The sequence below is a fragment of the Apodemus sylvaticus genome, chromosome 15, assembly GCF_947179515.1.
Source record: "Apodemus sylvaticus chromosome 15, mApoSyl1.1, whole genome shotgun sequence".
Lineage (NCBI taxonomy): Eukaryota > Metazoa > Chordata > Mammalia > Rodentia > Muridae > Apodemus > Apodemus sylvaticus.
In genome coordinates this window covers 42,873,137-42,901,099 of record NC_067486.1, presented here as the reverse complement: position 1 = coordinate 42,901,099, position 27,963 = coordinate 42,873,137, and the positions used below count along the sequence as shown (strand labels likewise).

The 27,963-nt window shown below is 37.9% G+C and overlaps 2 protein-coding genes across 39 annotated transcripts in view; one reads left to right on the top strand and one right to left on the bottom strand.

Moving 5' to 3' along the window:
• Window positions 1-2,345, top strand: part of Abi3bp (ABI family member 3 binding protein) — a 230,040-nt gene extending 227,695 nt beyond the window's left edge. For all 36 annotated transcript variants that reach the window (XM_052159205.1, XM_052159202.1, XM_052159201.1 and 33 more), the window contains 2 exons: window positions 251-373; window positions 1,135-2,345. In XM_052159205.1, the coding sequence (XP_052015165.1) occupies window positions 251-373; window positions 1,135-1,250 (239 nt within the window). In that variant the 3' untranslated portion in view covers window positions 1,251-2,345. The remainder of the gene's footprint in view (window positions 1-250; window positions 374-1,134) is intronic.
• Window positions 2,346-2,546: 201 nt separating this feature from the next.
• On the bottom strand, window positions 2,547-27,623 carry Tfg (trafficking from ER to golgi regulator). 3 transcript variants are annotated; one of them, XM_052159218.1, is made up of 8 exons: window positions 27,263-27,623; window positions 22,853-23,086; window positions 18,058-18,141; window positions 16,740-16,886; window positions 13,181-13,348; window positions 9,642-9,770; window positions 6,723-6,812; window positions 2,547-3,365 (listed from the first exon to the last, which is right to left on the bottom strand). In XM_052159218.1, the coding sequence occupies exons 2-8, from the start codon at window positions 23,034-23,036 to the stop codon at window positions 2,983-2,985; spliced, it is 1,185 nt and encodes a 394-aa protein (XP_052015178.1). In that variant the 5' UTR covers window positions 23,037-23,086; window positions 27,263-27,623; the 3' UTR covers window positions 2,547-2,982. The 3 variants fall into 3 exon arrangements, with proteins under 3 accessions (XP_052015178.1, XP_052015176.1, XP_052015177.1); XM_052159216.1 differs by having other exon boundaries at window positions 9,630-9,770; window positions 27,263-27,622; XM_052159217.1 differs by having other exon boundaries at window positions 9,630-9,770; window positions 22,853-23,070; window positions 27,263-27,622.
• Window positions 27,624-27,963: the final 340 nt, after the last annotated feature.

The window sequence follows — 27,963 nt, the reverse complement described above, 5'->3', positions numbered from 1 at the left end:
GTTGTATTCTAGGGCTTACTGGATTGAATTATGGAGAGAGTAATAGTATTATTTACACTTAAAAATAAAAACCACTTTGATCTGTAAGGGACAGTAGAGCAGCTACGGAACATCTGTAGTTCAGGAGATGCTAGTGGCTTCCACCTCTGGGACTAAGGAGAAAGCAAGGCCAAGACTACCCTTTGAAATAATTAATCACGGGATTTCATAAACTAAAGAAAAGAACATTGTTTCGATTCTGGTTTTTCAGGCAAGTTTTACAACATAGGAGATCAGAGGGGCCATGGAGAAGATCACTGCCAGTTTGTGGATTCATTTTTAGATGGTCGCACAGGACAGCAACTCACCTCTGACCAGTTACCCACCAAAGAAGGTATGCTTTCTGATCATCCTACATATGGGGCTTTGCAGAATAGCAAAGAAAGACCGAGGGCTACACAACTGCTACTTTATTCCTGGGGAAAGAAACTCAACTCAAGCTCAGCTCAAGAAATTAGATATATAAATGTATTCTGAGAAAAACAAAAATCTTGTCCCACTCACAGATGTCCTCATGGCTGAGGTCATATGGAACAGACCTAATCATTTTTCCTGCTCTGTTAAATTGTTAAGAAAAAAATTATTTTCAATCTATATAAAGCAATTAAAATAAATCAGAGAGGTAAATATACTCAGTAACTTTCTAAATATGTATTACCAGCAGGCTGTGTAATGAGAACTGGAAATTTTAATCCTTGTCTAAGCGGAGCAAAATGGAGTAAATTGTCCAAATAACTGAGGAAAACACAGGAGGTTCTTTTAAATACTTCTAATCATTTGAGGAGGTTTTCATGAACATAGTTTGTTCATGGACACAAAATCCCCAAGCCTTTTAAAAGATGTCTCTACAAGATACTTAGCTATAATGGGTTACCAAAACTACTCTGATATACTGTACTGGCTTGCTAATAAAAATGTCAAGACTCAAGTCCTAAGACCATTGTATCACTGGATAAATATCAGATCCACTACACCTATTAGTTTTATAAATTATTTCACTTAGAATAATCTTCAGCCTCTGAACAGCCTTACATCTGTGAATAGTGTGGGCAAAAATACGAAAGCTCTATTAAACTGAACTATTTTTCCTCTTAGGCTATTTCAGAGCTGTTCGTCAGGAACCTGTCCAATTTGGAGAAATAGGTGGTCATACCCAAATCAATTATGTCCAGTGGTATGAATGTGGGACCACAATACCTGGAAAATGGTAGATGCAACAAAATTATTTCCAAAGTACTTCTGGTTCATTATCGCAAAAAGAAACAATAACAAAAAGAACCCATCGGAAATAATGGTATTTGTCACACCTATTCAAAGCTATTTTTGTTTCCTATCTATAAGTTTGCAGTCTAACTGATAGTAGTACTAGATGTTTATTATTAGAAAAGATTACTGAGAATATTTATCAGGTTTTACAAAGTCATTTTTAAGAAGCAACATATTAACATTAATAGAATAACATTTTAGGGAAGCAGGCTCCCTATTCATATTTTAAAAGATCATTTGTATATTATTTATCACACTGTTGTAATGTTTTCAGATACTTTTATAACAAAATTGTCAAAAATCTTTAATCTTTATAAAAAGTATTTACTTTATTGATGTGTATGTGTTGTTGGTGAATTAATTCCATAAATCTCTTCTTGGTTTAACTTATTGGATCAAATAATCTTCAGCATATACATGTGACAGAACGCAGCTCAAATACTTACGTTGATGTAAACTTGCATTTTTTAGAATCAGATGAGCAGATTTGAAGTTTAAATAGTTATATATTCATGCTAATATTTCTGTAAGTTACCAGCAAATTATTGCAAAAAGCCTGAATCTGTACAATTTTATTTCAGCCAAAAACAACTGATAATCTGATATTTGTCAAATGATAAATGTCTTTATTCTGTACCCATACTATTATGTCTACAATTATTTTTTCAGTTTTTTTAAATGGCTCTATTCAATCTGTATGTAGAGACTGAGTGTGAAGTCAGCATGACGAGAAAATGCATGATGAGAAGCCATTATAGGATATATTATGTATTTATATATTTAGGCCATGAATGAATGCATCACAGAATGTTTTTTGTGACACTGTTTACGTAAGCTGTAACAAAACCGACTCATTTCATGAAGAAAAGCATTGCTTCCCTTCATGTGCAGGAGGGCGCCAGGAAAAATCACTGCTTGCCCTGAACAGACTTTTCTCTGGGTGTATCTTTCAACATGCTTCAGTTTTATCGATGCTACATTTTGTATTTTCAAGCAAGTATAAACACTGCAATAAAAAGATGTAGGTTTTTAAAAACGTTCTGAAGTTTGCCAATATGTAAATATACCTCTATCTTCATAAGGAAAATCAAAAAACTAAAGCTACTGAACTCCTACAGTATTTATATCTAAGTTAATCAAATTTGTTACATGAATTTCTTTCCTGGAATATGTCAATTTCATTAATACTATAAAATGATTATTTTCCTTATGTCTTAAATAATTAAGCTACAAAACCACAATTGGTTTCAATCACCTTTATTAGCCTATCAATGTTACATTTTATACATAATGTCTAGTCATCTTCTCAAAGGGATCTACTTTAGTACATCATGTTAATAGTGAAGAGCCAAGTGTGATGGCTATACCTTAGCCTAGCTTTTTAATATTCTCTGGGAAACTAGAAAGCCAATCATTTTACACGCATGTAAGAGTAGTGTCCCAAAATAATTAGGAAGCGGCTACAATTTTAAGCAGGGGAGGAAACAATATTCATTTTGGTCTTTTTGTGTTTGTATTCTGGTAAATTATATTTTCAATTAACAGCAACAATGATATCATAAAAAATGCTCTGCTTTTTAAAGTTTTAAACTTCAATACAATACAAATTGAAACAAAATAGTATTGTATATAGTCTTTTGGGAGGCAATTAGCCATCATCAGTGTAGCTGAACCTCCTTATCGATAACCAGGTCCAGGTTGGGTATAGCCCTGACCAAAAGGAGGACGGTTACGAGCATAAGGGTTAGCCCCACTGGAAGGAGGGATCATGGTATTTGCAGGAGATGGCGTAAAACCTGGTCTTGGTTGGTAAGCACCAGGTTGGCTTGGAGCCATCCCAGGCTGAGAGCCAGGGGGAACAGTGTAGTTAGCAGGCTGAGATGTTTGGGTAGTGTAAGTTTGTGAAGGGTAAGTGCTCGCCTGGTACTGCTGTGGAGGTTGAGCAGGCAGTTGTTGTGGCTGGCCAGAAAAAGCAGGAGCCGGTGCCTGAGAAGTTGGTTGTTGGCCATATCCCTGGAACTGCTGAGGTTGTTGGGGTCCAGTCTGCTGGCTGTAACTAGCTGAAAAAAGCAAAATAAATAACACATGTTTTGGGTTTTTGGTGAAAGTTTTCCAGAGATTTAGTCTTACTCCTATGGACCAAAATGATTAAAAAATTAACAAATATATTCAGAGTCCAGCACAAAACATCTCAAAGTCAAGGCGTAACAATTTTTTTCCAGACAATTTTTAAATTCTATAGCCTAAAATTCAAGTCACTATAAATGTGTCTTTTCATTATAACTGCTTTGAAACTAATAACCCTTGAGCAAATTCCCATTTGCACAAAATTCCTATGATGGTTCTCAAATAGGTGAAATAATTATGCTTTTGAGGAAGACGAAAATCATAAAAGCGAAGTAGTCATTAATTAGGTTTAAAGGAAAGTCCTATTTAACAGTATGACATGAAATCACATTACAGACAAGTGTTTTTATAAGTGAAACAGTGCTACACACACTCTTTTCATATAAATTGTTTTAAAGTTTATGTACTATAATATTTAGGAATAAAGACTATCATTGTACATAGTTCTTATATTTTTTCATATTTGTTACCTGATACTTTTGCCTTTTAAACTCAAATTTTGACTTAGTATGGCATAATAAACAAAAAACATATCATATTGCCCCACATAATCAACATCTATATTTATTATTTAGTAGAATATAATTAAAAATAAAATCTGCTTCACTGAAAACTTTTATCTCTACTATGAAACACACCTGCAGCTACTTGCAATGAAACCTCTCCATTGACTGGAATCCTGTCAGCATTAAATACCAGATACATAAGACAATTATTAAAATATGTACAACCCTGCATTTAGAAGAAAAAAAAAAGGATTGAATGATTTGAGTATATTCTGAACTCACCTTGAACCTGGGTTCAAAATTTACTTATGAAAGAAACCTTTATGAACAAAACTGGAAAAGGTCAGAGGGGAAACTGGCAAACCAAAAGTATGAGAGATTGGTCAATGTCACTACCAACCAGCACCACTAGCACGTCTCCATGCAGAGCGATTAGTTATCTATTTCCATAGCTCTGGAAGTCAAGGAAACAGAACTAGCAGGATCAGAAATACAAAGGCAATTTGAAAAACACTAAATCTTATTCAGTGAAATCCCTGACTAAAACTTCAGAGAAAGCTTAGGTATCAAGCAGCTAAAGCAATTCACTCATGGTAGTACCTGAATACTGAATTAAAATAAATTTATAAGATCTTGGCTATCATGTCATCTCTCCTCTCTTTGTGGACCTACCCATGGAAGCCAGAAGTGGGAAGGCATGGACATATCTGAAGGCTGTGAGCTGCCATCACCGTGGATGCTAAAATCTGAGCTGTTACTCTGGAAGACAGCAAGTGCTCGCAACTTCCCAGCCAACTCATCAGCCCTGACAAAAACTTTCACGTGTTAACTTTTTACTGTAAGGTTTTGAGGAATACCTTCATATTGAAAATGACCATCCCATTTGAGAGGAAAGCAACAAACTATCTTTTCATCCTACAACTGAAATCGAAACTTTTAAAAATTCATCAGTAAGCGGTAACAATACCATTTCAGTAGCAGTCTAGCGGGACATTAATCATAATGCAGCAATATTTCTCTGTTATGTTTATTTGTCTCTATTCCTACACCCTCCCAACACTCGTACAATGAGTTACGTTAGGTGAATATCACAAATTACATCAAAATAGGTAATAGATATTTTTAAATCAATAAATAGCTATAACTAAGCTTAAAATATTGACCACTCTGGTCTATATTGGAGAATAAAAAAATGGTATAAAGACAAGAGGAAAACATTGTGTTCCAGCCCTGTCACTGAGTATCTGCATGCCCTGAAAAGTCATTTATAAAATGAGTAGAGCAAGATCAGTGATCCTCACTTTGGCTACATGACCTGTGAGGCCTTTAAATACCAAAGCCTAACTCCCACCTCCATGTAAACCGAGGTCTACAGCTACAGGGCCCAGGGAGGAAGTTGACAGTCCAGAGCATGTCCTAGGTCAGATAATGACATTTGTCCTTAGATCCCTCGGCCTATTGGTTCTTTATGTTATATAATGTGTACCATATACTTTTTTTTTTTTTTTTACTTAAAAGGATAATACACTAAAATGGCATTCCCTTTAAATCCACTCCATCTGTTTTTTACAATTAGATCTAACAACTATAAAATAAACTTTACAGCAAAAACAATCTCTAAAAAACTACTCTGTGTGTAAAAATATTCCATACTTAAGTTCTGACAAAATTTTGTAGTCTAGGTCAGCAATCAGCAACTGTCTGCACCAATAAAAGATGAATAGTTCAGCCTTTTTTAAAGGGCCAGATAGTAAATATTTTAGGTGTCGTGGGCCACACTGTTTCTCTCACTGTTCCAATACTCACTCTACTCTCAGTAGAGTGCCAAAGTGCAACAGCATCAGCGACAACTGAGAAACACGTAAGATGCAAGTGTATAACGAAGCTTCCTTTACAAAACCAGGCAGTAGCAGATTTACACTGTAGCTGCATCTGCTATAGTCTATAACTATCCATCTATAGCTATGTATCTTTAATCTGCTGATCTATATTCTTATACTCCAGTTAATAACCAAAACTCCCCAAATAGAATTTTGTTAAGATTCAATTTATAGAAGTTATTTTAACCTTTGACTATACATGGTAGAAAGACACTGATATAACTAGAAAAAGTACCTAAATTATAACCACAGCTAAACAAAAGAAATTTATCATATTAAATATACATAATCTTCAGTGGGCAGATGGGAACGGGACCAGCTATGACAAGCTCCTCAGGTGATGCAGACTTACTATGTGTTGAAATTTCCCGGGTCAGATGACAACTGTGTCACTTCACCTCAGCACAGTTAAAACACCTAAATACTCTTAGTTGCCTGAATTCAACTGTAATTTTATTTGAATGTTTTATTTTTGGTGTTCTAGTGTATTTTTTAACAGGTTTAAATAAAACAATTCAGTTTTTATTAACTTTGCTTCTGCATGTGTGGGGAACTGTCGATATACCTACAAATTCTAAAAGTACTCTAGAATTATGATATAGATAGGAGAAAATCTTGCATTTTTCTTGATTTGAAGTCATCTAAGAAGTTAGATTGTTAATGTAAGAGATAGCTTTGTAGTAAAACATTTTTATACCATAGATTACTATAGAATCATCTCTACAATTATGTTGTATTTGCTCACTAAAAAAAGAAAATGCTGACTTGATAGAACATATCACTTTTAAATACAAATAAGTATTGCTTGCCCTAATAAGTACTTAACACTTAGGACAGTGTAAATATTATAGATCAAGTACTGAGGAGGAAGCTTAAAATTAACTCTCTTTCAACACCTCCTCACCTGAATACTGAATACCGTACTGCTGAGGAGGGGCCTGAGGCTGCTGCGCACTGTAGCCAGCCTGCTGCTGGTACTGTTGGTACATCTGACCTACGAAAGAAAATACAGACAAAAGAGAAAGGTTTAACTTGGCAGAGAAATACTTTTAGGATACTTTTATATTCCTTCCCAATTAAATATGTAAGTACATTGGATAATAATTTTTGTTATTATTTAAATGTCTGTGAAGAGAAGAATGAATAACTTAAAGGGGATTGCTTGCTCTGCTACAGATAAGCTGCCAAGCATACTAGCTGGCAGCAGGTATTTTTCTGATGTAACTCTAGTGGCCACCGCTTTATAAATTCTATAAAGTACATTGTCCATGCTATATGCCATCAGGAAAGTAATCAGAGAAAGGGGACAAACACGTGCCCTTATACATTAGCAATACCTCTCTGATGATTCATAGCTCTTTTCTCATTACAAATCATTTAGTTTTTAAGCAACTATCAAATTATACAGAGGAAGAGACGCACTGACCTTAAAGTAACACTGTCTTTTTATTTTCTTAAATGACTTTCAACGTGGTCGCTCACTGTGTACTAATAACCTAGTGATGTTGGAGCCATTTTAGTTTATGTAAACATGCTCTATGACAGTGGTTTTCAAGATGTAGGTTGTGACCCCCCCCAAAAGACCATCAGAAAACACAGATATTTACATCGCCATTCATAACAGTAAAGTTTATAGTTATAAAGAGGAAACAACACAAGGAACTGTATAAAAGGTCACAGCATTAGGAAAGTTGAGAATCACTGTTCTATATTGTTTACACAAGGCCAAAATTTCTCAGAAAGTTTATAAGTCATTTAATAAATAAATATTTATATTTTTGAGGCTCATTATGAAGCCCTGGCAAGTTGGAACTAACTATATAGATCAGACCACATTGATACAATCTCATAGATAGACTGGCTTGCCTTTAGTTTTTTCACTTTTCAAAATTAAACCTAAGACCTTGTATAAGCTAGGTATATGTTTGACCACTGAGCTATTCTTGAGCCTGAGCCTTCCAACCAAAGAAGATGCTTGAATTCCAATTAGTAGCAAAACAAACTTTGGGGGAAATATGGTATTTATGGTATTCAATTAATAACTTGAAATTCTTAATTTTATTTCAAATCATTAATTTTGTAACAGATATGTTAAACAATTAAGTCATACTTTGTAGATAACTCTGCTCAAAATATAATCAGAAGTCGATCTAAATAATTGGCAGTGTCTGCAATGTATACATTATTTATCAAGAAGTATTCATTAAATTAGCTTACCCTACATCACTATCTTCAGCTATATATTACATCCACCACAACTGAGCTAGTCTGAACCAGGACATAATGTATGATGTTTAAAATGTTCCAAATCATTGTCGCATTTCTAATATACAAAATATAACAACAACAACAATAATGATAATAGCAAAACCCACCAACCTCTTTCTAAATCAATGCTTACATATTTATATAGAAATACTGGGCTAAATTTCCGTAAATGTAAGACAAGAACTGGCTGCAGCAAGGCACAGAATAGCACTCGTATCAACGTGAAGCTGCTGGAAAAGGGCACACAGTTGCTAACCCAGGGACAAGACCATTTGTACTACACAAACTATTCTTAAGAGATGATTTGGCAATTAAAAAAGCCCTCAAAGACAAGTGAAATTTTGCTAAGCAAACATTCTATCTCATTCCTGCCACTCACCTTATTGTGTACAATTCTCCTTCTAAATAATAACGTACTTCAGAGCTACAATAGCTTTTAGTTCACCTGACATGGCTGTTAAAATCCCTGATCACCCAAACTCTATATTCTGCTTCAGCCTGCCATTTGAACCAATGTCCACATCAGTTCTAGTTTGTTTTATCTCTGGCTCTTGTATTTTTGATGCAAAGTAAGACTGACCAAAGTTAGTGGAGAAAAGACTTAAGAATACATACGCTAACGTGAGACACCTCCTGCTAGCCCCCACTGACTCATACTAATTCAGTGAGCAAGCATGGACAGTACTACTACAGGACAAGAAGATTCTAATCACAGCTCATTTTAGCCTACAGTTGTAGTTTGGTTTTGTTTTAATGTAAATGTTGCTTTAGGTGCTGTGGACTTATTTATTATGATTATTACCAACCCTTTGGTATAAACTGCTAGAGCACCATCTGGTGCTTGTAGTTTTAAAGGTCCTAACATGTATAAGCATTTAACAGGAGGAGAAAATAAGCCACGTCAGGGGTTGTCCTAGAGATCAGTGTGGTCCATAGTGATGGAGTTAGTCTGTGTATTTCAATGCGGCTCCTCATTTGCTGATCTGAGATCCTTCGAGAATACCAACAAGCCCTTTTAAATACTGAGTTTTCATTTTCATTCAGGATTAATGAGGTAATTTAAAACTGATTTAGTCCAATTTTCACTTTTTTAATCAGTGAAAAAAATATCAAAACTCAGATTAAAATACTTACTAAGGACACATATTTAGAGATAAAAAAATAAGATCAAATACACTGACCCAAATCTACATTATTTACCTAAAATTATGCTTCATCATCTCTATATAATATCTTTTTAAATGACAGAAAATGTAGTATTCAGAGTGGAGATTACAAAATAATTTTTCCCTAATCTTTCATTTTATGTTTATATTAATTTAAGACATTTTCATCCCCGCCTTTTCTTTTCAACAAACAGAAGCATACCCAGTATATTATTTGGTTCCATGATACTAAATCACAGCATGTCAGTAAATAAGTCTATTTCATATCCAGGTAGACAGTGAGACTACTTATGCAGATGGACTGCCATCACCAATGATGCACCAAAAGATGCCTCTGCACATGCCCTTCCCCCACACGGCCCTGTACACTGTTTTACCTTCCATCTGACCTGCTTGTGTCTGAGCTCCTGAATAGGGAGGTGGCTGTGGCTGAACTGCTGCTGGGTGTGCGGCCGAGGAGGAAGAAGCAATGCTGTCAGGAGTGCCGGACCGGTCTTCTGTCGGAGCACTGGGTGGTCCTGCATGGTCACGAAAAGTCAGTTAGTTATGCCGTCCAAAAGTTTGGGTTAATGATAATACAAATAAAATCACCATGAAACCAGTGTCATCAAGAACACACTAAGGTCATGTGCTCCGTATTTTCACATTTACTCCAGTCTTTAGTAACCAAAGTCAAAATTGGAAATCCTTCCCTACAATGAGTGAAGTGCTAAATTTCTGAGTCCTAACCTCCCCATGTCAAAATCAAAACTCCTATCTACAGTCAACCAAAAACAGTGCTGCTTTCTTTTCTTCAGCAGGTCTCTGCTGTTTGTAAACACAATTTGGTCTCCCTGGTTATGTTCAGAGATCCAAACATCTTTCACTTGTCTCCTCACGTGTTCTTTTAGTTAAAATGATCCACTTCATGGTTTCAGAGATTATCTACTTTTTTTGGCCTCTACTTCATTTATCATAATTACTCCACTCTGACTAACTGCAATAGTCACATACTTAAATGACCTTCTTTAAGACCCAGTTGTAATTCTAGTAAACCTTTGACTTATACTTTATTCCCTAGTGAATTTGTCTCTGGTTTACATTTTAAATAAGCCACACTGATTGCTACTTTGTATAAATGTCTACTCAGGCCCCACTTTGATTCTCTTTAAGACTGAGAACTCTGGCCATACTCTTGTTCTCTTTTGGTAGGCCTAGGGCTCTAGTTAACACTGTAGTCAATCCAACTGTCAGGATAAGAAAAACACTGAAGCAAGTACAGAGAATCTAGATTTTCTGAATGCTTCTAATCCTGCCACAGTAAGTGGATGCTGAAGATAACACATGGCAACACAGAAGGGTGATAGGAAGAGTTTTTGGAGTGAAATTACTTATGCTGTATTGCCAGAGCTAGTAGTGGCTGCTGACTTTGGGGATGCTACTGAATCTCTTTCTGTGCCACAGCTCCTTCAATTATGTAAAAGGTACACTAATTCTGACCTCAAGGTTACTTGGAAGGGTTATGAGTTAAACAAAGCTTATAGCAAAATCTTCTAAAAGCAATTACCACTTAGAAAGCTTGATTTAACCACTATTATTAGTAGGCTCTCCTTAAATGCAGTTCTAACAGTTACAGTGGCACGTCCTCAGAACTTATCATGATTTAAATCTGATATGTCACCAAAGCCCAAGTACTAAAGCTGATGAATGTTTGAGAAGTGTTTGAAGTGAATGCTTGGACATTGTAACTGGGTTATCCCATCAATGAACTGATAGTTGGTGGGCTACCAGAAGGTGAGAGGAAAACAGAGGAGAGGGTTCCTAAGAGCAAGGACTTTAAGAGTGCATCTTGTCAATAGCCCCTTTCACTTCCTTATTCACTTGCTTCATGACTACCACAGAGTAAATAAACAGCCTTTTCTTATACACACTCAGCCCCTAAGGTGTTGCCTTGTTTCAGGACCAAGCTAATGGAGCCAGGGGATCATTTCTGGGAAAATGACCTAAAATACATGCCTTTCCCTTAAGTCAGTGATTCTCCCTAATGTTGCGACTCTTTAATAAAGTTCCTCATGCTGTGGTGACCCAAAACCATAAAATTATTTCATTACTAGTTTTGAATGATAATTTCTGATATGTAGGATCTCTGGTATACAACCTCCAAAGAGGCCGAACCCCACAGGTTGAGACCACTACCCTAAGTTATTTTCTCAAGCATTTTGTCACTGTAAGACAAAGCTGATATACCATCATTTTAGTCATATGGTTTGTCCACTAACAGTCAAGTACTAATGAGAATCTATGCTAGGTTATGGTAATAGGAATGCTGATCACCAGGTTAAAATATATGACTGACTGGTTTACAACTTTACTTGTACACATACACACAGTTCCCCTAGAGAAGACACTGGACTATTAATCCTAAAAATGCTCAGTGCTTGACTCTTCTTTTCTCTCTTATATGTTGCTTATTCTGTTTTTCTAAGACTTCATTCTCTTCACTTCTACATTACTATGGTAGCTTTTTCCTCCCTTAACCATATCATACCTGAAGAATTAAAAAAACAAACCCTCTGGTTGTTATCTATGTGAAAACAACTAAGTATGCATATCCACATGAAAAGGTAATATATTCAAATGTCTTCTCAAAATCTAATATAATTCTCTTCAGTAAATAATCCCACAAAAGTTTCCAAGAAAATCAAAATTAATAAATCTAATAAATTCACTTTTAAATAGCTACAATTGGCAAAGTAAATAGTTCAGGCAAACCCTTACCCAAGTAGCAAAAACTTGAACAAAGTAGAAGAAAACAATTATTTAAAATAACTACTAATAAATCAAATCTCAGAGAAACCAAAAGGGAGTTTACCCCTGTAGAAATACAGTGAACGAAGAATTTCAAGACTTGTTTGTATCTCCAATGATAGAAAACCACTATGTTAACAATTTCAAGGTTAGACAAGGAGCTGGAAATGGAGGATGAAACTCCCTGTCATTGAAGGCCTAATTACTTGCACTAAATTAATTACAAACTCTGCCCAAATCCTTAGCCACTTATCTGTTTATGGAATGGGGTAAATCCAAGAGGTCTCACAACAACAACAACAACAACAACAACAAAAGAGGAGGAGTAAAGAGGAGACAGCATCTACTGCTGAAAATAATAAAAGAAAAAAACAAAAACAAAATAACAAACAACCCAGAGATACCAGCTACTGTCCTGGTAATTTAAGTCTATACAGACTAAGAACCTGCTGGAAGGGCAGTAACAAAGCTCTGAGAAAAAAAACAAAACATCAAAAAATTACAAGTCAGAAAGATACACTAATGAAAATGCATACTTTATAATGAAAACCTGCAAGACAGGTAGAAACAAGAAAATAAGACACACATTGTAAAGCAGCCAATAAAAACATGAAGCACTCTGCAATGTGTGTGTGATTAGGATTCTCCCTGTCCTGATGGCTCCCACCAAGAAAAACAGGTACAATGATGACAATAAGCAAAAAATATAGAGAAAAGAATAAATCACAATTCAAAAAATTTAAAGCACTACTTTATAGCTAAAAATTTATTCATATAAAAGCAATTTATTTAAGTTTCCTAAGATTAGAAGAGACAGCAAAATGTATCAAATGCAATTTACAAAAAAAAAAAACCAATCTGAACTTTTTTTTTTAAATAAAGTTCTGCTTTAAAAAAAAAAAAACTGAAAATACTTTTTTAAGTAAATTTTATCAGAAGAAAACAGTGGTTACTTTTAAGGTAGAAAAGCCGTGCTAAAGGCCAAATCTCCTTGGGGATGCTGAAATCATGAATTTTCCTGTTTTATAGGGAGTTAAATGTGTAAAAAACAGTTGGCTGAACCCTTAAGACATAATATTCCACCATATTCAAAAAGGAAGGGAGAGATAAAAGGTGAGAGGGGAAAAAGGAACTGACTTACCTGAAACCTGGTCCTCTGTTAGTCCAAATGCTGACATGACATTTTTGTTGATTTCATCTTGGTTTTTCAGAGGATCAAAAGCTGACATACTAGCTGCCATAACCTGAGTAGACTGTTTCCCAGAAGAATCAGAAGCAGCAGGCTTTTCTTCCCTACCATCCACGGTATCTATAATAAAGGAATAAACAGGTTTATTTTATCTATACCTAAAAAGGCATAAAAAAAGATAAGAAAATATATATGTGTATAAATGCTGTCAGGACTCTGAATATAGAACTGTGTTTATGCTTCAGGGGAAATGAGTAAAAGTTAAAGAACAGTTTTTCCAAAAGTATTATTGTCTCTTACCACTGCCACTTACTTACAATCCACTTACCACTGGATTAAACTGAGTGCCAATAATCCTGGCAATCAAAAGGCTAGGATAAGAGGATCAAGAGTTCTAGGCCAGCCTGAGCTATAAAAGACTATCTCAAAAGCAAAAGAAAAAAAAAAGGAGAAAATAAAGCATTATTCCTACTACTACTACTACTACTACTACTACTACTACTACTACTACTTCTTCTTCTTCTTCTTCTTCTTCAAAATCTCAGCTGGGCAGTGGTGGTGCAGGTCTTTAATCCCAGCACTTGGGAGGCAGAGGCAGGCAGATTTCTAAGTTCGAGGCCAGCCTGGTCTGCAGAGTAAGTTCTAAGACAGCCAGGGCTATACAGAGAAACCCTGTCTCGAAAAAACAAAAAATAAAACAAACAAAAAAATCTCCTTAACAAACACAATCATTTTACATATTACTTTTATGGAGCCCTGAGCTGGCTACTTTTTGTGTCAACTTGACACAAGCTACAGTCTTCTGAGAAGAGAAACCTCAAGTGAGAAATTGCCTCCCTAAGATCAAGCTACAGGCAAGCCTCTAAGGCATTTTCTTCATAATTGGTGATTTGTGTGGCCAGGGCGACCTAGGCTAGTGGTCCTGGGTAATACAAGTAGGCTGGGCAATCCGTAGCAGTCCAGTCCATCTACAGCAGCTCTGGCTTTCAGATTCATGCCTGGTTTGAGTTCCTGCCTTGGATTCTATCAACGGACTATGATTTAGCATGTTAGCCTCTTAATAAATCCTTTCCTCTTCAAGTTGCTTTTGGTCATGGTGTTTTATCACAGCACTAACCCTAACTCATTCATGTGTGTATATGTCTGTGTGTGTTCATTCACCTGTGTGCACACCGAGATTAGAAGACAAGCTCCAGTAACATTTCTCAGAAGTTGTTAAGTTTGTTTTCTGAGAGAGTCTCAAAGGCCTGGAACTCACCAAGCAGGCTATATGGTCTATCACTATCTGACTGGCCAGTGATAGCCCCTGTCACTGCCTGTTTCCATCTGTACAGGGCTGGGATTACAAACATACACCATCATACCAGGCATTTTTTTCACATGAGTTCTGAGAACTGAACACAGACCCCAGACCAAGTACTTTATCAACTGAGCTATTTATCCAGCCCATACCCCAGTGACCTACAAATACATGTAAGATGCCCAAGAAACAGTTATGGTAATGAGTGTTTTATTTTGTAAAACAACACAAATCTTGCTTAAATTTAGGATCTCAACTCTTATGTTTTGTCTATTCTTCTACTATTAATACAAGCTAAGACAGCCAAAATTAGTAAATCATCAGTAAAATAACATAATTCTGCTCTTATCTTAAATATGTGCTACTTATTAGTTATTAAAATACTTGTAGAAAAAAATGTATTTAGAATTTGCTTCAAAATAATATACGAGGTGACAAAGTATAAACAGGCATGATCCTGAATTAAGGTAATTCCTTAATTAAGGTAAAAGTGAAGTAGGATTATTATTAGTGTTAGGTCTACTTTGATAAGATGCATTTGTACTATGTCCTTGTGTCTTAGTTACTTGTTCTATTGCTTGAAAAGACATCATGGTCATGACTTGCTTTGTATTCAAGAGGACCTGAGTTTTGAACCTCCAGAATTCACATAAAAAGCTGGCTAGGTAATATCATCCTGTAGTTCCAGCAACAGCAAGACGGGAGGCAGAAACAAAGCTGGACTGGCCTACTTGGGGAAGTTCCACGTCATTTAGAGACCCTGTCCTAAAACAACAGGTGGAAGGCATATGAAGAATGAAGGTTGTCTTCTGACATCCAAATGCACATGCTCACACATGCTGCACTATGCAGATCCACCTATATGCAAGTATGTATACAAAAGCAAACAACAGCAAAGTTCAGAATAAGCAAACTGCTTTAATCTGTAACATATAAATAAGTCTTCATTCTAAGTGTCTAAGATCATAAAATATTTCAGTAAGTTTTACCATAATCTGAAATAGAAGACTAAAATTACTAATTCATCAACAAATATTTATTTAGCATTTACCATCAACATAATTCCAAATGGTTAAAGAAAAGACATGAAAGAAATTATAGAAAATAGTCTATTTAAAAACCTAACCACATGTTAAGAAGGAAGGTGTCTACAACTCAGTCGCACATGTAACACAGAGTCTGATACTCAAAGGAAGAGACTGAGGACACAAAGAAGCATGGAGGAAGGAAGGAAATGGGGAGGAAGAAAAAAATAAAGAAAAGCCAACGTCCAAAATTATGTAGGAGAAAAAGTAGGATATCTGAGTCTAAGGCTTTCAAGAAGTTATACATTTTTCCACAGAAATTCTCACGGCCCTGGCGTGTAGTTAGCTTGACTCTTAAAAAAGTTGCTAGTTTGTATTTTAAACCTTTAAAACTTGTATAGTTTTAAACATTTGAAAATTATGAACAGCCATTTACAAAATCATCTTACGTGAAATAGTTAACAATATTAAACAAAAGTTGAATAGGTTTTTAAACACACTCAGATATATACATATACTTTCAACCTAGGAAATATGCTTTTAATTTCAGTCCATATTTTTAAGTACATTTTGGTCCGCAAACTATATCAACTTCCAATATCAATAAGCCTTAAATTATCTTTACTATTTATAAATAGTACATGTCACCAGTAAATGCAAAAAAGTTTTCTTATGCATATTATTAAAATTGTGTTTAAAGTAAACTGCAATATTCTAAAGTACTAATCTAAAAGTAGTTTGCATTTGACACTTAGTTTTTACGACAGTCAATTCCTAAGATTCATTAATTATTACACTAATAATAATTCGTGAATCAAAAGTGCTTGAAAACTGGCCTCCTGTATAGACTGAGACAAACTAAAGAAATTATCACAAAAGTCCAATAAAAATTGATTATTTATTATTAAGTACTGGGGACTGAATACAGAGCACTGCATTCAGGCAAGCACCCTACAACCAACCTACTTCCTAGCCCTGTCCTCCCACAGCTCTATGATTCAATCCAAGTACTGTACTGCAAGTTAATGTGAGTTGTGGGAATGCTGACATGTTCAAAACAGGAGCAAGGAGAAGGAGAATATTAAGGATGCCATCTTACTCCTAAGAAATAATCAAATAATCACCTCTTTCTCCACAAAAATGATAAAAGAATTCATTAGGATAAAATAAAATAAATTGAGTTTACCGTTTTCAGGAATACTGGTGGAAGGCCCTGGTTCTCCAGGTGGCTCTAAGCTGTCCAATAAGCGATTCACTTTATTTCGAAGTTCTATCAGTTCTCGACGAAGATATTTCACCTGACTTGATTCAAGGGGTCTTGGCTGGCCATTAACTAAAACAGAACCATTAATTTGCTTAAACATAGATGAGACTAGAATAATTCTGCCATTAAAATAACACACATTAAGTAAAAATAAACAGCACAATCAAAAGAAGTTTTACTTTCATCCATTTATTTTAAATTGTTTGTGTGTGTGGAGTATGCCTGCTGGCAGAGTGCTACCATGGAGGCCAGAGGTTGATGCTGAGTGTTTTCCTCTATGGCTTTTAACCTTACTTTTGGAATCAGGGCTCTCACTGAGCCTGCTTTTCACCAGCTGGCCAGATCAACCGGCCAGCAAGGCCATGGATCTGCCCATTTCTTTCTACTCCAGAGCTGGAGTAGTAGACATGTCCCCATGCCCAGCTTTTCACATGAGTGTTCACATGAGTTCTGACTCAGGCTGTATGTACTACAGCAACCTTACCAACTGGGTCATCCCCTAATAGTATTTTTACAATGTTGGAATTTAAAAGCATTAAAATATATACCTTTAAAAAGTAACAAAAATCAAACAAGACATACAGTTGATGTCAAATTCGCTACTTCCTTTTTTATCCCCCTGGGGATAGGGTCTCAAGTGAAGCCCTGGTTAGCCTGGAACTATATCCAAGACCCATCATTGTTAGCTTTTACTCCCTGAAAAATAATACCCAAAGTAGCAGACTTATATGCTAAGCCCTAAAAAAAAAAACAAAAACCAAAACCAAAAAACCCCACATAATATAGAAGAAGATAATTATAAGTTCTTAGAGACCTCAGAGGTAGTTTGAACCCATAATTACTTCTAAATCTGACATGCAAGACATTACTACTTAGGGTAACAAAACAAATAATAGAACTTAACACATTAATCTTCCCAAACATAAAGAACCTAACAAAGCCAAAATTCTGACATTACAAATTAAAACTATAGTATTTTTACTAGAGACTAAGTTAATCTCATCTCAAAACCAAAATAATCTTTAATTTTGCCTGAATTAAACCTCAACTAGTATATAAGGTTTCAAGTAATTCAAAGTCTCACCTGAATGCAAATATTTTGAAGTATTATGTAACTCTGAGCCATTAAAAGGAAAAAGACCAAGCAAATACAAACACATTTATTATTTTTAAAAAAAAATCATTTCTAATAAGCATTTGGGTCTAAAAAAACAAATTCATTTTAAAGTTTGCCACTCACCAAATAATGTCAGTTTCAGTATTCTACTACACTGAATTGCAAAGGAAAGGTCAGAACTATCAAATATTGTTATAAGATCTCCATCTGAAATTCAAAGGAAAAATAAATTCAGATTTCCAACCAAACTAAGTCATATAAAAATGTAAATTACAGAGCAGAATTAGAATCTCCCATAAGAATCAAGTATCAGTGAAGATGTTTTTAAATACTAAATCAACTCTGTCTAATGTTATAAATATGTATCATACATTCATGAGAAAATATAGTCAAAATTAAGTAGGGCGTGGTGGTACACAGCTTTAATCCTAGCAGGAGGGAAGAGGCAGAGGCTAGTGATTCTTTGATTTGAAGATAGCCTGGTCTACAGAGATGAGGACAGCTAAGGTTGCACAGAGAAACCCTGTCTTGAAAATGTACCATACACATTAACTTTTAGTCCTAAGAGATGTAACAATATCACAAATTACTATATTAGACTGAAAAATCTTTCCATTGTATAATGTTTAAATAAAAGTATCAAGCATAAAGACAAGGATTCCCATAGTTCAAATCCTTATTTTTAATTAAATATATTAACATAAATTGAAGAAGAGTTACACTGACTGGTAACACAGAGCTACAAAAGGATTTATAGGACTGCTTTAGTAAACCAAGGTGAAATCTTTTGGATCACTGACCATGCTGAAAATGAAACTCTAAATTGTTTCCAGTTAATACATGTTCTTATGTAAATATATTTTAAAAAAGCACTTGCTGAAGACTGGGATCTCTTAGGACCCTAAGAGATAAAAATATTATAATTAGAATATCAACTGAATGTTTCAAACACATTCACAAAACTAAGGAATGATATGGGGTGGTATGGGGTAGAGGAAACCAGACAGAAGAGACAAAACTGGGTGAGACTAACTAAACCAATTTTAAAACTTGTTAAGACATGTTATTTTAAACAAACAAACATGTCAAAAGCCAGGCATAACTAGGTACTTTGTAACTGTTTTTAGAACTTTATAAGCAGACTTGTATACATATGTATAGTTTACATGTTTAATAATGCTCAATTCTCAGGGATTCTGCTCATAAATACATTTTAAAGAAAATAACATATTGATGCAAAAACAGTGAATCACTTTTTTCTTTTCTTGAATCCCATAACAGTAATAGAATGTGGTAGTTTAAACAGATATCCCCTGCCCAATACATTCATATGTTTGAATACTTAGCCCATAGGGAGTAGCACTATCAGGTGTGGCCTTGGTGGAGGAAGTATGTCACCATGGGGACAAGCTTTGAGGTTTCATATGATCACACTATGCCCAGTATAGAACGGTCCCCTCCTGCTGCCTGCAGATCAAGATGTAGAACTTTCAGCTCCTTCTACAGTGTGTCTGCCTGCAGGCCACCATGTGCATGTTTCCTGCTGTCGTGATAATGGACTAAACCTCTGAACTATAAACCAGCCCCAATTAAGTGTTTTCCTTTATAAGAGTTGCTGTGGTCATGGTGTCTCTTCCCAGCAATGGAAATCTTAACTAAGACACAGAATGAGTATTTCTGTTGAACGTTATCTAAGTTGTCATCTTATGTAGTTGCCAATAGACTATGAAACAATCTGAACAATTTAAACAATTAAAACACACACACACACAAAAGGAGGAAAGGAAAAACAGGGAAGGAGAGAGGGAGAAAATACAATGTGGTAACTGGATATGGAGGACAAATTTCAAAAAGGAAGATACCCTAAAGTGGGAGCCACAAACCACACCCAACAGAATTTCTCATGTTTTTGCAGAATGAAGTATGTCTTTTACATTTTTAAGCCGTCAAAAATGATTGTAGTATGACAGAGGTCTTCGGTGAGATGCAAAGGTACAGTATTTATTTTCTGACTGTTCAGTTTGCTGACACTTCACCTACATGACAGGGAGGCAAGTGAATGCCAGTCATAAGGTCAGTTTTAAAATGTGCTAAGTGTGAGGCAAGAAGACAGTGTCTCGAATTAAAATGATTTTCAAAACTTTGAGTTGTGGCTCAGTGGTAAAGTACTTGCCTAGAAGGTTCCCAACCCAGTAAAAAATAGATGGGTGGGTGGACGGATAGACAGACGGAAGTAAAGAAGGAAGGAAGGAAGGAAGGAAGGAAGGAAGGAAGGAAGGAAGGAAGGAAGGAAGGAAGGAAGGAAAAGAAGGGTGGGGTGATGGATGGATGGATGGATGAAAGAAATATAAAGAGATACAATTATGAGTTTTGCAGGCAAAAGGATGGAACTAGAAAATATCCTGAGTGAGGTAATTCAGATCCAAAAGGTATGTACTCACCGATAAGTGAATATTAGCCAAAAATGTACAGAATACCAAGGACACAACCCATAAGATTCAAGAAGGTCAAAAAACTGAAGGATCCAAGTGAAGATGCTTCAATCTCACTTGGGAGAGAGAAGAAAGCAATCACAGGAGGGAGGAGGGAAGAGGGAGGGAGGAGGGAGAGAGGGAGGGACCTGAGTGAGATTGGGAAGGGGAAAAAAGGGAACATGATCAAGTATGTGTGTGTGGGGGGGGGGTGTGGGGGGGGGGAAGAACAGGACTGAAGCCCTGAGGGTCAGTAGAAAGAATGGAGGTAGGAGGTGGGGGACCCTCTAGAATGTACTGGAGACCAGGGAGACAAGAGACTCTCAAGACTCAAAGGGAGAGACCTTGGATGAAATGCCCTACAATAGGGAGGGGGAACTTGTAGAGTCCACCTCCAATGGAGGGACAGGATACCAAGTGGAGGGAGGGGTTGCATCCCACATTCAAAAGCTCTGACCCAGAATTGTTCCTGTCTGAAGGAAATGCAAGAACAATGGAAAAGAGCAGGAGAGAAAGGAGGTCCACTGACAGGCCCAAATTGGGATACAGCTCAAGGGGACATCTGGGGTCTTGACACTGTTACTGATGCTGTGCTGTGCTTAAAGACAGGAGCCTAGCATGGCTGTCCTCCGAGAGGCCCAACAAGTAGCTAAGTGTCGGATGCAGATACTAGTACCCAACCAATGGACAGAAGCCAGGGACACCAGTGGTGGAATTGATGAAAAGCAGGAGAAGCTGAGGAGGAGGGCGACCTCATAGAAGATCAGCAGTTTCAACTCACCCGGATTCCCTAGATCTCTCAGACGCTGAGCCACCAACCAGGCAGCATACACGAGATATGAGGTCCCTGACCCATATACAGCAGAGGACTGCCTGGAGTCTACCTCAATGATGGACCTAACTCTCCAGAGACTTGAGGCCCCAGTGAGTGGGGAGATCTGGAGTAGGGAGCTGTTGGGAGGCAGACTAGGAAGGGGATGAAGTCTGGACTGTAAAAAATGATTAAAGAATTTAAAAAAATTTAAAAATTGAGTTGTAAAGTCAAGAAAAGAAAAGACATCAACTTAACTAAGGAATATATCTGAACAGTATAGTTATAGTTAAAACTGAATTAATAAACAGATTAGATTGCTCAAGAAAGTAGGAAGAACATGAGTGACTCTTAAAAATTAGTTTGGCTAATTTCAGATCATATGTCAGAAAAGGAGAATTTACACATTAGTAGATGACCAACTTAGCTGATCACCAGTTCTAAGATGTCCAAAATAGGTGCCAAAGAATGAACAACTTCCATCTGCAGCTCAGCAAAGCCACGTAGCCAGGCTCTGACCAATGCTATTACGTACAGACCTCCAACATCTCAAACCCTAGCCAAGTCAAATCTCATCAGAGTATTCATTTGCATGCTGAATGTTAATGCTCAGGTAAGCCACAAGATGCTAGATAACATTTCTTCATTTTTCTCTCACGTTGAACCACTGAGAATGTAAGGTTTCTATAATAATAATCGCCATCATGATTTAAAGCCAGTCCTCAGAGAAAAGCAGTTGTTAGTAATAAAAAGAAAATCAGAAAATGCAACTGATTTTCTACTATGTCTGATGAAATACTTGTTAAGCAAAATATAACTCTGTTAAAAAATAGTTGTGGTCAAATGAGCCCAAGGGCACTGCATACATTAAACTGTCAATGCATATCAGCATAATGCACACCGTAACTCCTGCAATAAAGAAAGACATCTGGCCTGGTATAGTTAACCTCAAGCTCCATGTCAGTCTTGGACTACATAGTAAGAACCTGCCAAAGGAAGAAGAGAAAGAATAAAGAGATACAGAGAGACATCAGCCTCTGTTTAGGCCAGATTTCCTGTATTTGTTTGGTGTTTGTTACGGTTTTACCGCTGTGACCAGACAGCTTAACCAAGGCAACTCTTATAAGGCCAACATTTAATTGGGGCTGGCTTACAGGTTCAGAAGTACATTCCATTATCATCAAGGCAGGAACATGGCAGCATCTAGGCAGGCAAGGTACAGGAGGAGCTGGCTTCCAGGCAGCTAGGGTTGAGGGTCTTAAGCCCACATCCACAGTGACACACCTATTCCAACAAGGCCACGTCTCCCAATAGTGTCACTCCTGGGCCAAGCATATACGAACCCTCACAATTGGTAAAGAAATCCTTTTTCTATCCAATACATACAGTATGAGAAACCCTTTCAACTCTGAACATACATATGGAAATCTGAGCAGGAAAAGAAAAATATTTGAAAAGTACATGTGAAAATATCAGACATTCCCTTCTACTAATAAATTACATTCTTAACATACAAAGGAATTGTATGAACTATAGAAAAAGTAAATAAAATGAAATGGTTAGGTAAATGAATTAGTTCATTAGAAAACAATGGGTGAAAGAACATGTATAGTACTTAAGACCTTAAAAATCTTACCTTCATCCTTATACTTTATTGTAACTTCATCATTACTCAGAAGTTTTCCTCTGAACACTCGCTGCATCATTAGCACTAATTCATCGTAAGTAATGTCTTCATTGTGAATGGGAATTCGTCGGATATCTTCCCCAAGTTGAGCTTTGATAATCAGCTTCCCACTTAGGTCCAACTGTCCATTCATTGTGGACTCCAGGATGCTCTCTCTCTATATATAACTCTAGGGGGAAAAAACTGATGAAAGTAGAACTATAAGAATATTATAGTTGACACATAAATGGTCTGGAAGCGTTTTATTAGTAATGCAATTTCTATTATTGTGTATATTATTTTATCCATACACTCAACTACTTAACTGACAATACAAATGCCATCTGTCTAAACATAAATTCCTGACTTCCATCCCAAAGCTGCCTCTCCTAAGGTTTTCACAAGTTACTGGCAACTCTTTTCTTCAAGGCCTGGCTGCTTCCCTCTTCTCCCACCTTACACCTAAAGTGGCAGCAGACCTAGTTAATGCCATCTTTTAAAGTATTTCAGTAATCCATCCAATTTGGTATCTTCAGTATCGTCAATTTAACCTAATTCACTACTTTGTCTGATTTATTTCCAAAATGTCTCAAATGATCTGCTTATTACTTCTATCCACTTCCAATGGATCTCCAAAGGTTTGTTCTTAAGTAAAATCTAATGTCAGTATACTTAGAACCTTCCAATGAACTCCCAAAGAAAAATGTCAAACTGAAGCATGACCTAACCTCTGGTACTTTCTACTTCTTTGCCTTACTCACATCTGCTACATTAAGATGGCTTCCCACCTGAAAGCTTTTGTGTCCTTTGCCTTGAAGTCTTTCACACCTCTCACTGGAACTAGACTGCTAATTAAATATCTTCTAGAAATTTTCCCTAACAATCTAACTTAAAATGCACCTCATCAATATCTTCTCACCCTGCTTTATTTTTCTTCAAAGCCCTAAACACTGTGACGTTTTTAAAACTGTCCTTTCCACTATACAAAAGTTCCCGTTTTGTTTGTTATCTTTCTAGAATGCAGAAGAAACCTTATACATAATAGTTATTCAAATGGACAACGGCTACAAAATTGTTAACTTGTAACTCCAATGTTAAGCTAGGAGAGGAGGCATGTATGAACATGAAATTAGAACCTATTTTTTCCTATAGAAGATCTCAAGAGAACTTTTTCTAATTTCCTATTTTGGAATCTCAAAGTGAAAGGACAAATGAGTAGTATTCTCCTGGGCTTTCCAACAACTATACATGATCAAGTAACACAACTCCATTAACTGGTCAACCCACATTACCTCCAATCAAAATGGGTGTGTATGATTAGACTGCATTGTCTTTTTTTTTTTTTAAAGATTTATTATATTTCTGCATGCAGGTGTCCCAGGAGGCCAGAGTTGGATCACCAGGAGCTGGAACCATGGGTGGTTGAGACCTCTAATATGAAAACTGAACACAGGTCCTCTTCCACAGCAGTCTTCCTGCTGATAGCTAAGCCATCTCCCCAGTCATGCATTCTTTATTTTAAAAAGAAGAGAACTAAGTATAGGATGGGCAGGCTCAGGAGCTCAGGCCAGCCTCAGCTACAGAACAAATTCAAGAGGACTCCAGGCTACCAGACTCTTAAAGAGGACATTGATCAGTGGGACAGTGCTTGCTTAGCATGCGTAAGGCTTTGGGTTCGATAAATACCTGATACCACATTAAATGTTTTTAAATGATAGAAGCAGCTATTTAATACTAGTTTGCTACAGAATTTTCTCCTCTTGGAGGGTTTTATTTTCCTCTTATTATCTCATTTCAGGTTACTCAATATGATTGTCCTATGCGTTTATAATTATAATCTTAAATTCTGAACATTAAGGCTTTTAGTAGTTCAAATTACTACTATAAAAGTGCATATTTAGGATCAAATAATGGGTTAACATTTGCTTTTTGCAAGGCCAAGTAATTTATCTATGGACACAGAATGTTCCTACCATCAACTCTTTATACCTGTTCCGAGTAAATGATCACTGAGAACCATTTAAGCTGTCCTAAACCTCCTACAGGCCACTTTGCTTTCAAACTTAAACTTTCACTGCTTCCAGCTTTCTGTTTCCTTCTCTAAAACTTACTGACCCTCCATTATCACCCCCACCCCTTTAATGTGGAAAATCCCTCACCAAATCACTAAGCTATTCAACTTGGATAGTTTTTAATGAATCCTGGCTTATGTCATGATTATTCAATATAAATCTCCCACTATTCCTCACATAAATGTCTTTGCCTCTAACTATCTCTCAAATGAAAACAGCCCTTCACCATAATCTGGGAAAATTACACTTTTATCAGTATCTCTTTAATGAAATGAGGCATAAACCTAAACAGAATACAAGGTCAAAGAAGAACAAAGTGAACTATGTTCTACAATCTGGATGCCACAGTTATCTTAATGTAAAGAGCACAGTTGGGTTTTCTTTGATCATCTTCACAATTGACTTCTTATAACAACTGTGATGATCTGGACCTCTACAGAACCAACTCTTCAACTGTTGGTCCAATTTGTTCTCTACCTTTACAAAATATTTACATAACGTCTACTATATCCCAGGCTACTACTAAACCACAGTATGTTTAGAAAGATGGTAAATATCTCATGCTTTCATTGACAGCCTGACAGGAATGAAGATCTTACGATAAATTTGCATTTACTGCCTTCTATCTATAGGCCACAGAAGCCAACAATACAGATTAAGGACCAGTGCTTAGGAAGCTGGAACACTGTCAGTTCCTGAAACATCTCACAGTCCCTTCTTTACCTGGCCAAAAGGGGCACCTCATATCAAGATACACTCCTAAGTAAGACAAAGTCCCAGCACAAATGTACTTGGTAATTAATATGCCCTCTGATGGGACTGGGAAGCACTCAGCTCCAATGGACATAAAAGCTAACATTACATATTCTTAACATCTGCCCTGGGTGGCCCAGATCCACTTCCAGTTTCCTCCCTGCAGTCTTAGCTAAAAGTTGTCCATTTGTGTAGTGATGTCAGGCACCACAAGTTAATTCCTGTCCCAAGAGAAAACCTCATCCGCACAGTTGTCAACTCTGGTCCTGCCTTTCTCTAACCAGGTAGAGATGAACATGAACATTCCTAGAACGGCTGGTGAGATCACTATGCATTTTCTGATTTATCTTGTTGTCTTACTACTTCCTAAGTCCAGAAGTGACTCAACCTGGAATTTAACCTCCATCCAAGAAATTTTCTGGTAACTGGGATAAACTGATGTGTCCAAGGCATAAAGCCTGTCCCCTACACTAGAAGGTAAGCCAACAGTCAAGCCTCAGGCACCTGTTGCTGCACCTGTGAGTAGGCCCTCTTTCAGAGCTTCTAAAGCACCTACCCTCTAAGCAGTTTCTTTTCTTGTCCTCTGCCTCCCCAAGACAGGGTTTCTCTGGGTAGCCTTGGCTGTCCTGGAACTCACTCTGTAGACCAGGCTGGCCTCAAACTCAGAAATCCACCTGTCTCTTGACTCTTGAGTGCACCACCATCAACTGGCACTTTTTTCTTTTCTTTTTTTCTTTCTTCCTTTCTTTTCCTTTTTTTTTTTTTAAGAACCTTCATTCTAAAACAGTAAGCGGTTTCAAAATCTGTATGGCATGCAGTGTATATATGACAAGAACGGTAACCATTTTCACTGGTAGCTACGTGAGCTCAAGTCCTTCTCCACGGTGCACTTTCTTCCCAAGCGAAGGGAGAACAACAGCTTAATTTGTATAATCTTTGGGATGAAGTATCTACAATTCTTCCCACGGTGGCCAGAGACACCGACTTACAAAAGTTGGCAACTGTGATCAGTAAAACTGGGTAGGGCCTCAAGAGGACACCAACCAAGCACGACCGAATGGGGTTCCTTTTTGTGACCTCAATCTACTTATCGCCTCCACCGTCCTCGCTCCACCGTCCAACCACTCCCGGGGATCAGGCACTAACGCTTCTGGCCTCGTCAAGCCCCCTTTCTCTGCCTTCCATGATTCACTCTCCACCTTCCAAGCCGCTCTTGAGGGTGAGGAGCCAAGCAAACGCCCCAGGCTTCCTCAATCCCCTTTTCTCTACCTCGGGTAGGACGTTCCCCGGGCTCCCTCTACTCTCTGGGGCCGGAGGGAACAGGACTGGGGTATCGGCGGGGACCCCTTGCCGAGGCCCTCCCCTCCCCCTCCCGGCCGCCCCTCCCCCACGCAGGCCGCGGCGGCCTCGCCCCCGCCCTCACTCCCAGCCCCTTCCCACGGTCCCCGGCCCCACCCTCCCGCCGGGCGCTGGGAGGTTCCAGAAGCCCTCCGGCCCTCCCCGGTCCCCGGGACCCCTCCGAGAGCGGCAGCGCGCGGCACTCCGGCGGACGTACCCGCTTTGCCGAGGTCGCCGCCTCAGCTGACCCGGCCGCTGCGAGGCCGCCACGGGCTCTCGTCAGGGTCGCAGGGGAGGCTTCCGACACCGTCCGCTCGGCCGCCGTCCGCTGAGCCTCGCCGAGCTGCAGGCTGCGCGGATCCGACCAATCGCACACACCCGACGAGCCTAGCGAGAGCCGCGGTCCAGTACGTGGCAGGTGGGAAGCGCAGGGGCGGGAGCAAAGGGAAAAAAAAAACTGTCCCAGCGCCCCGCCTCAAGGCGAATGAGCCAGCCAGAACGCATGCGCAGTGGAGTGAGGGGCGGGACGGGCGAAGACCCCACTGCGTCGGGTGAGCGGCCCCGCTTCCTCACTGGATGACCGAGTGTAGGAAGTGCGAGCCAGGCGGACACGCATGCGCGGGGAATTGCCGGCACTTCCGGTTTTCCGGCCAGGGAGTATTTCCTAGCTCTCGCCGGTGGGCGGGGCGTAGTCGCTGGGCTGGGCTTGCTCTGAGATCCCGGGGAAAGTGGGCATCTGTCCAAAAAGGTTTGCTGTTGATTTGTGGCTGTCATAGTCAGCTAGTCAGTCACATCTCGGAAAAACGAACCCCTTTCCCGCCTTCTTTTACACACTCATTCATTCATTCACTATTGGGCGCCTACGCTTTGCCAAAAGAGTGCTGGGAATGCTGATGAGTCAGTTTCTGAGCTAGGCTG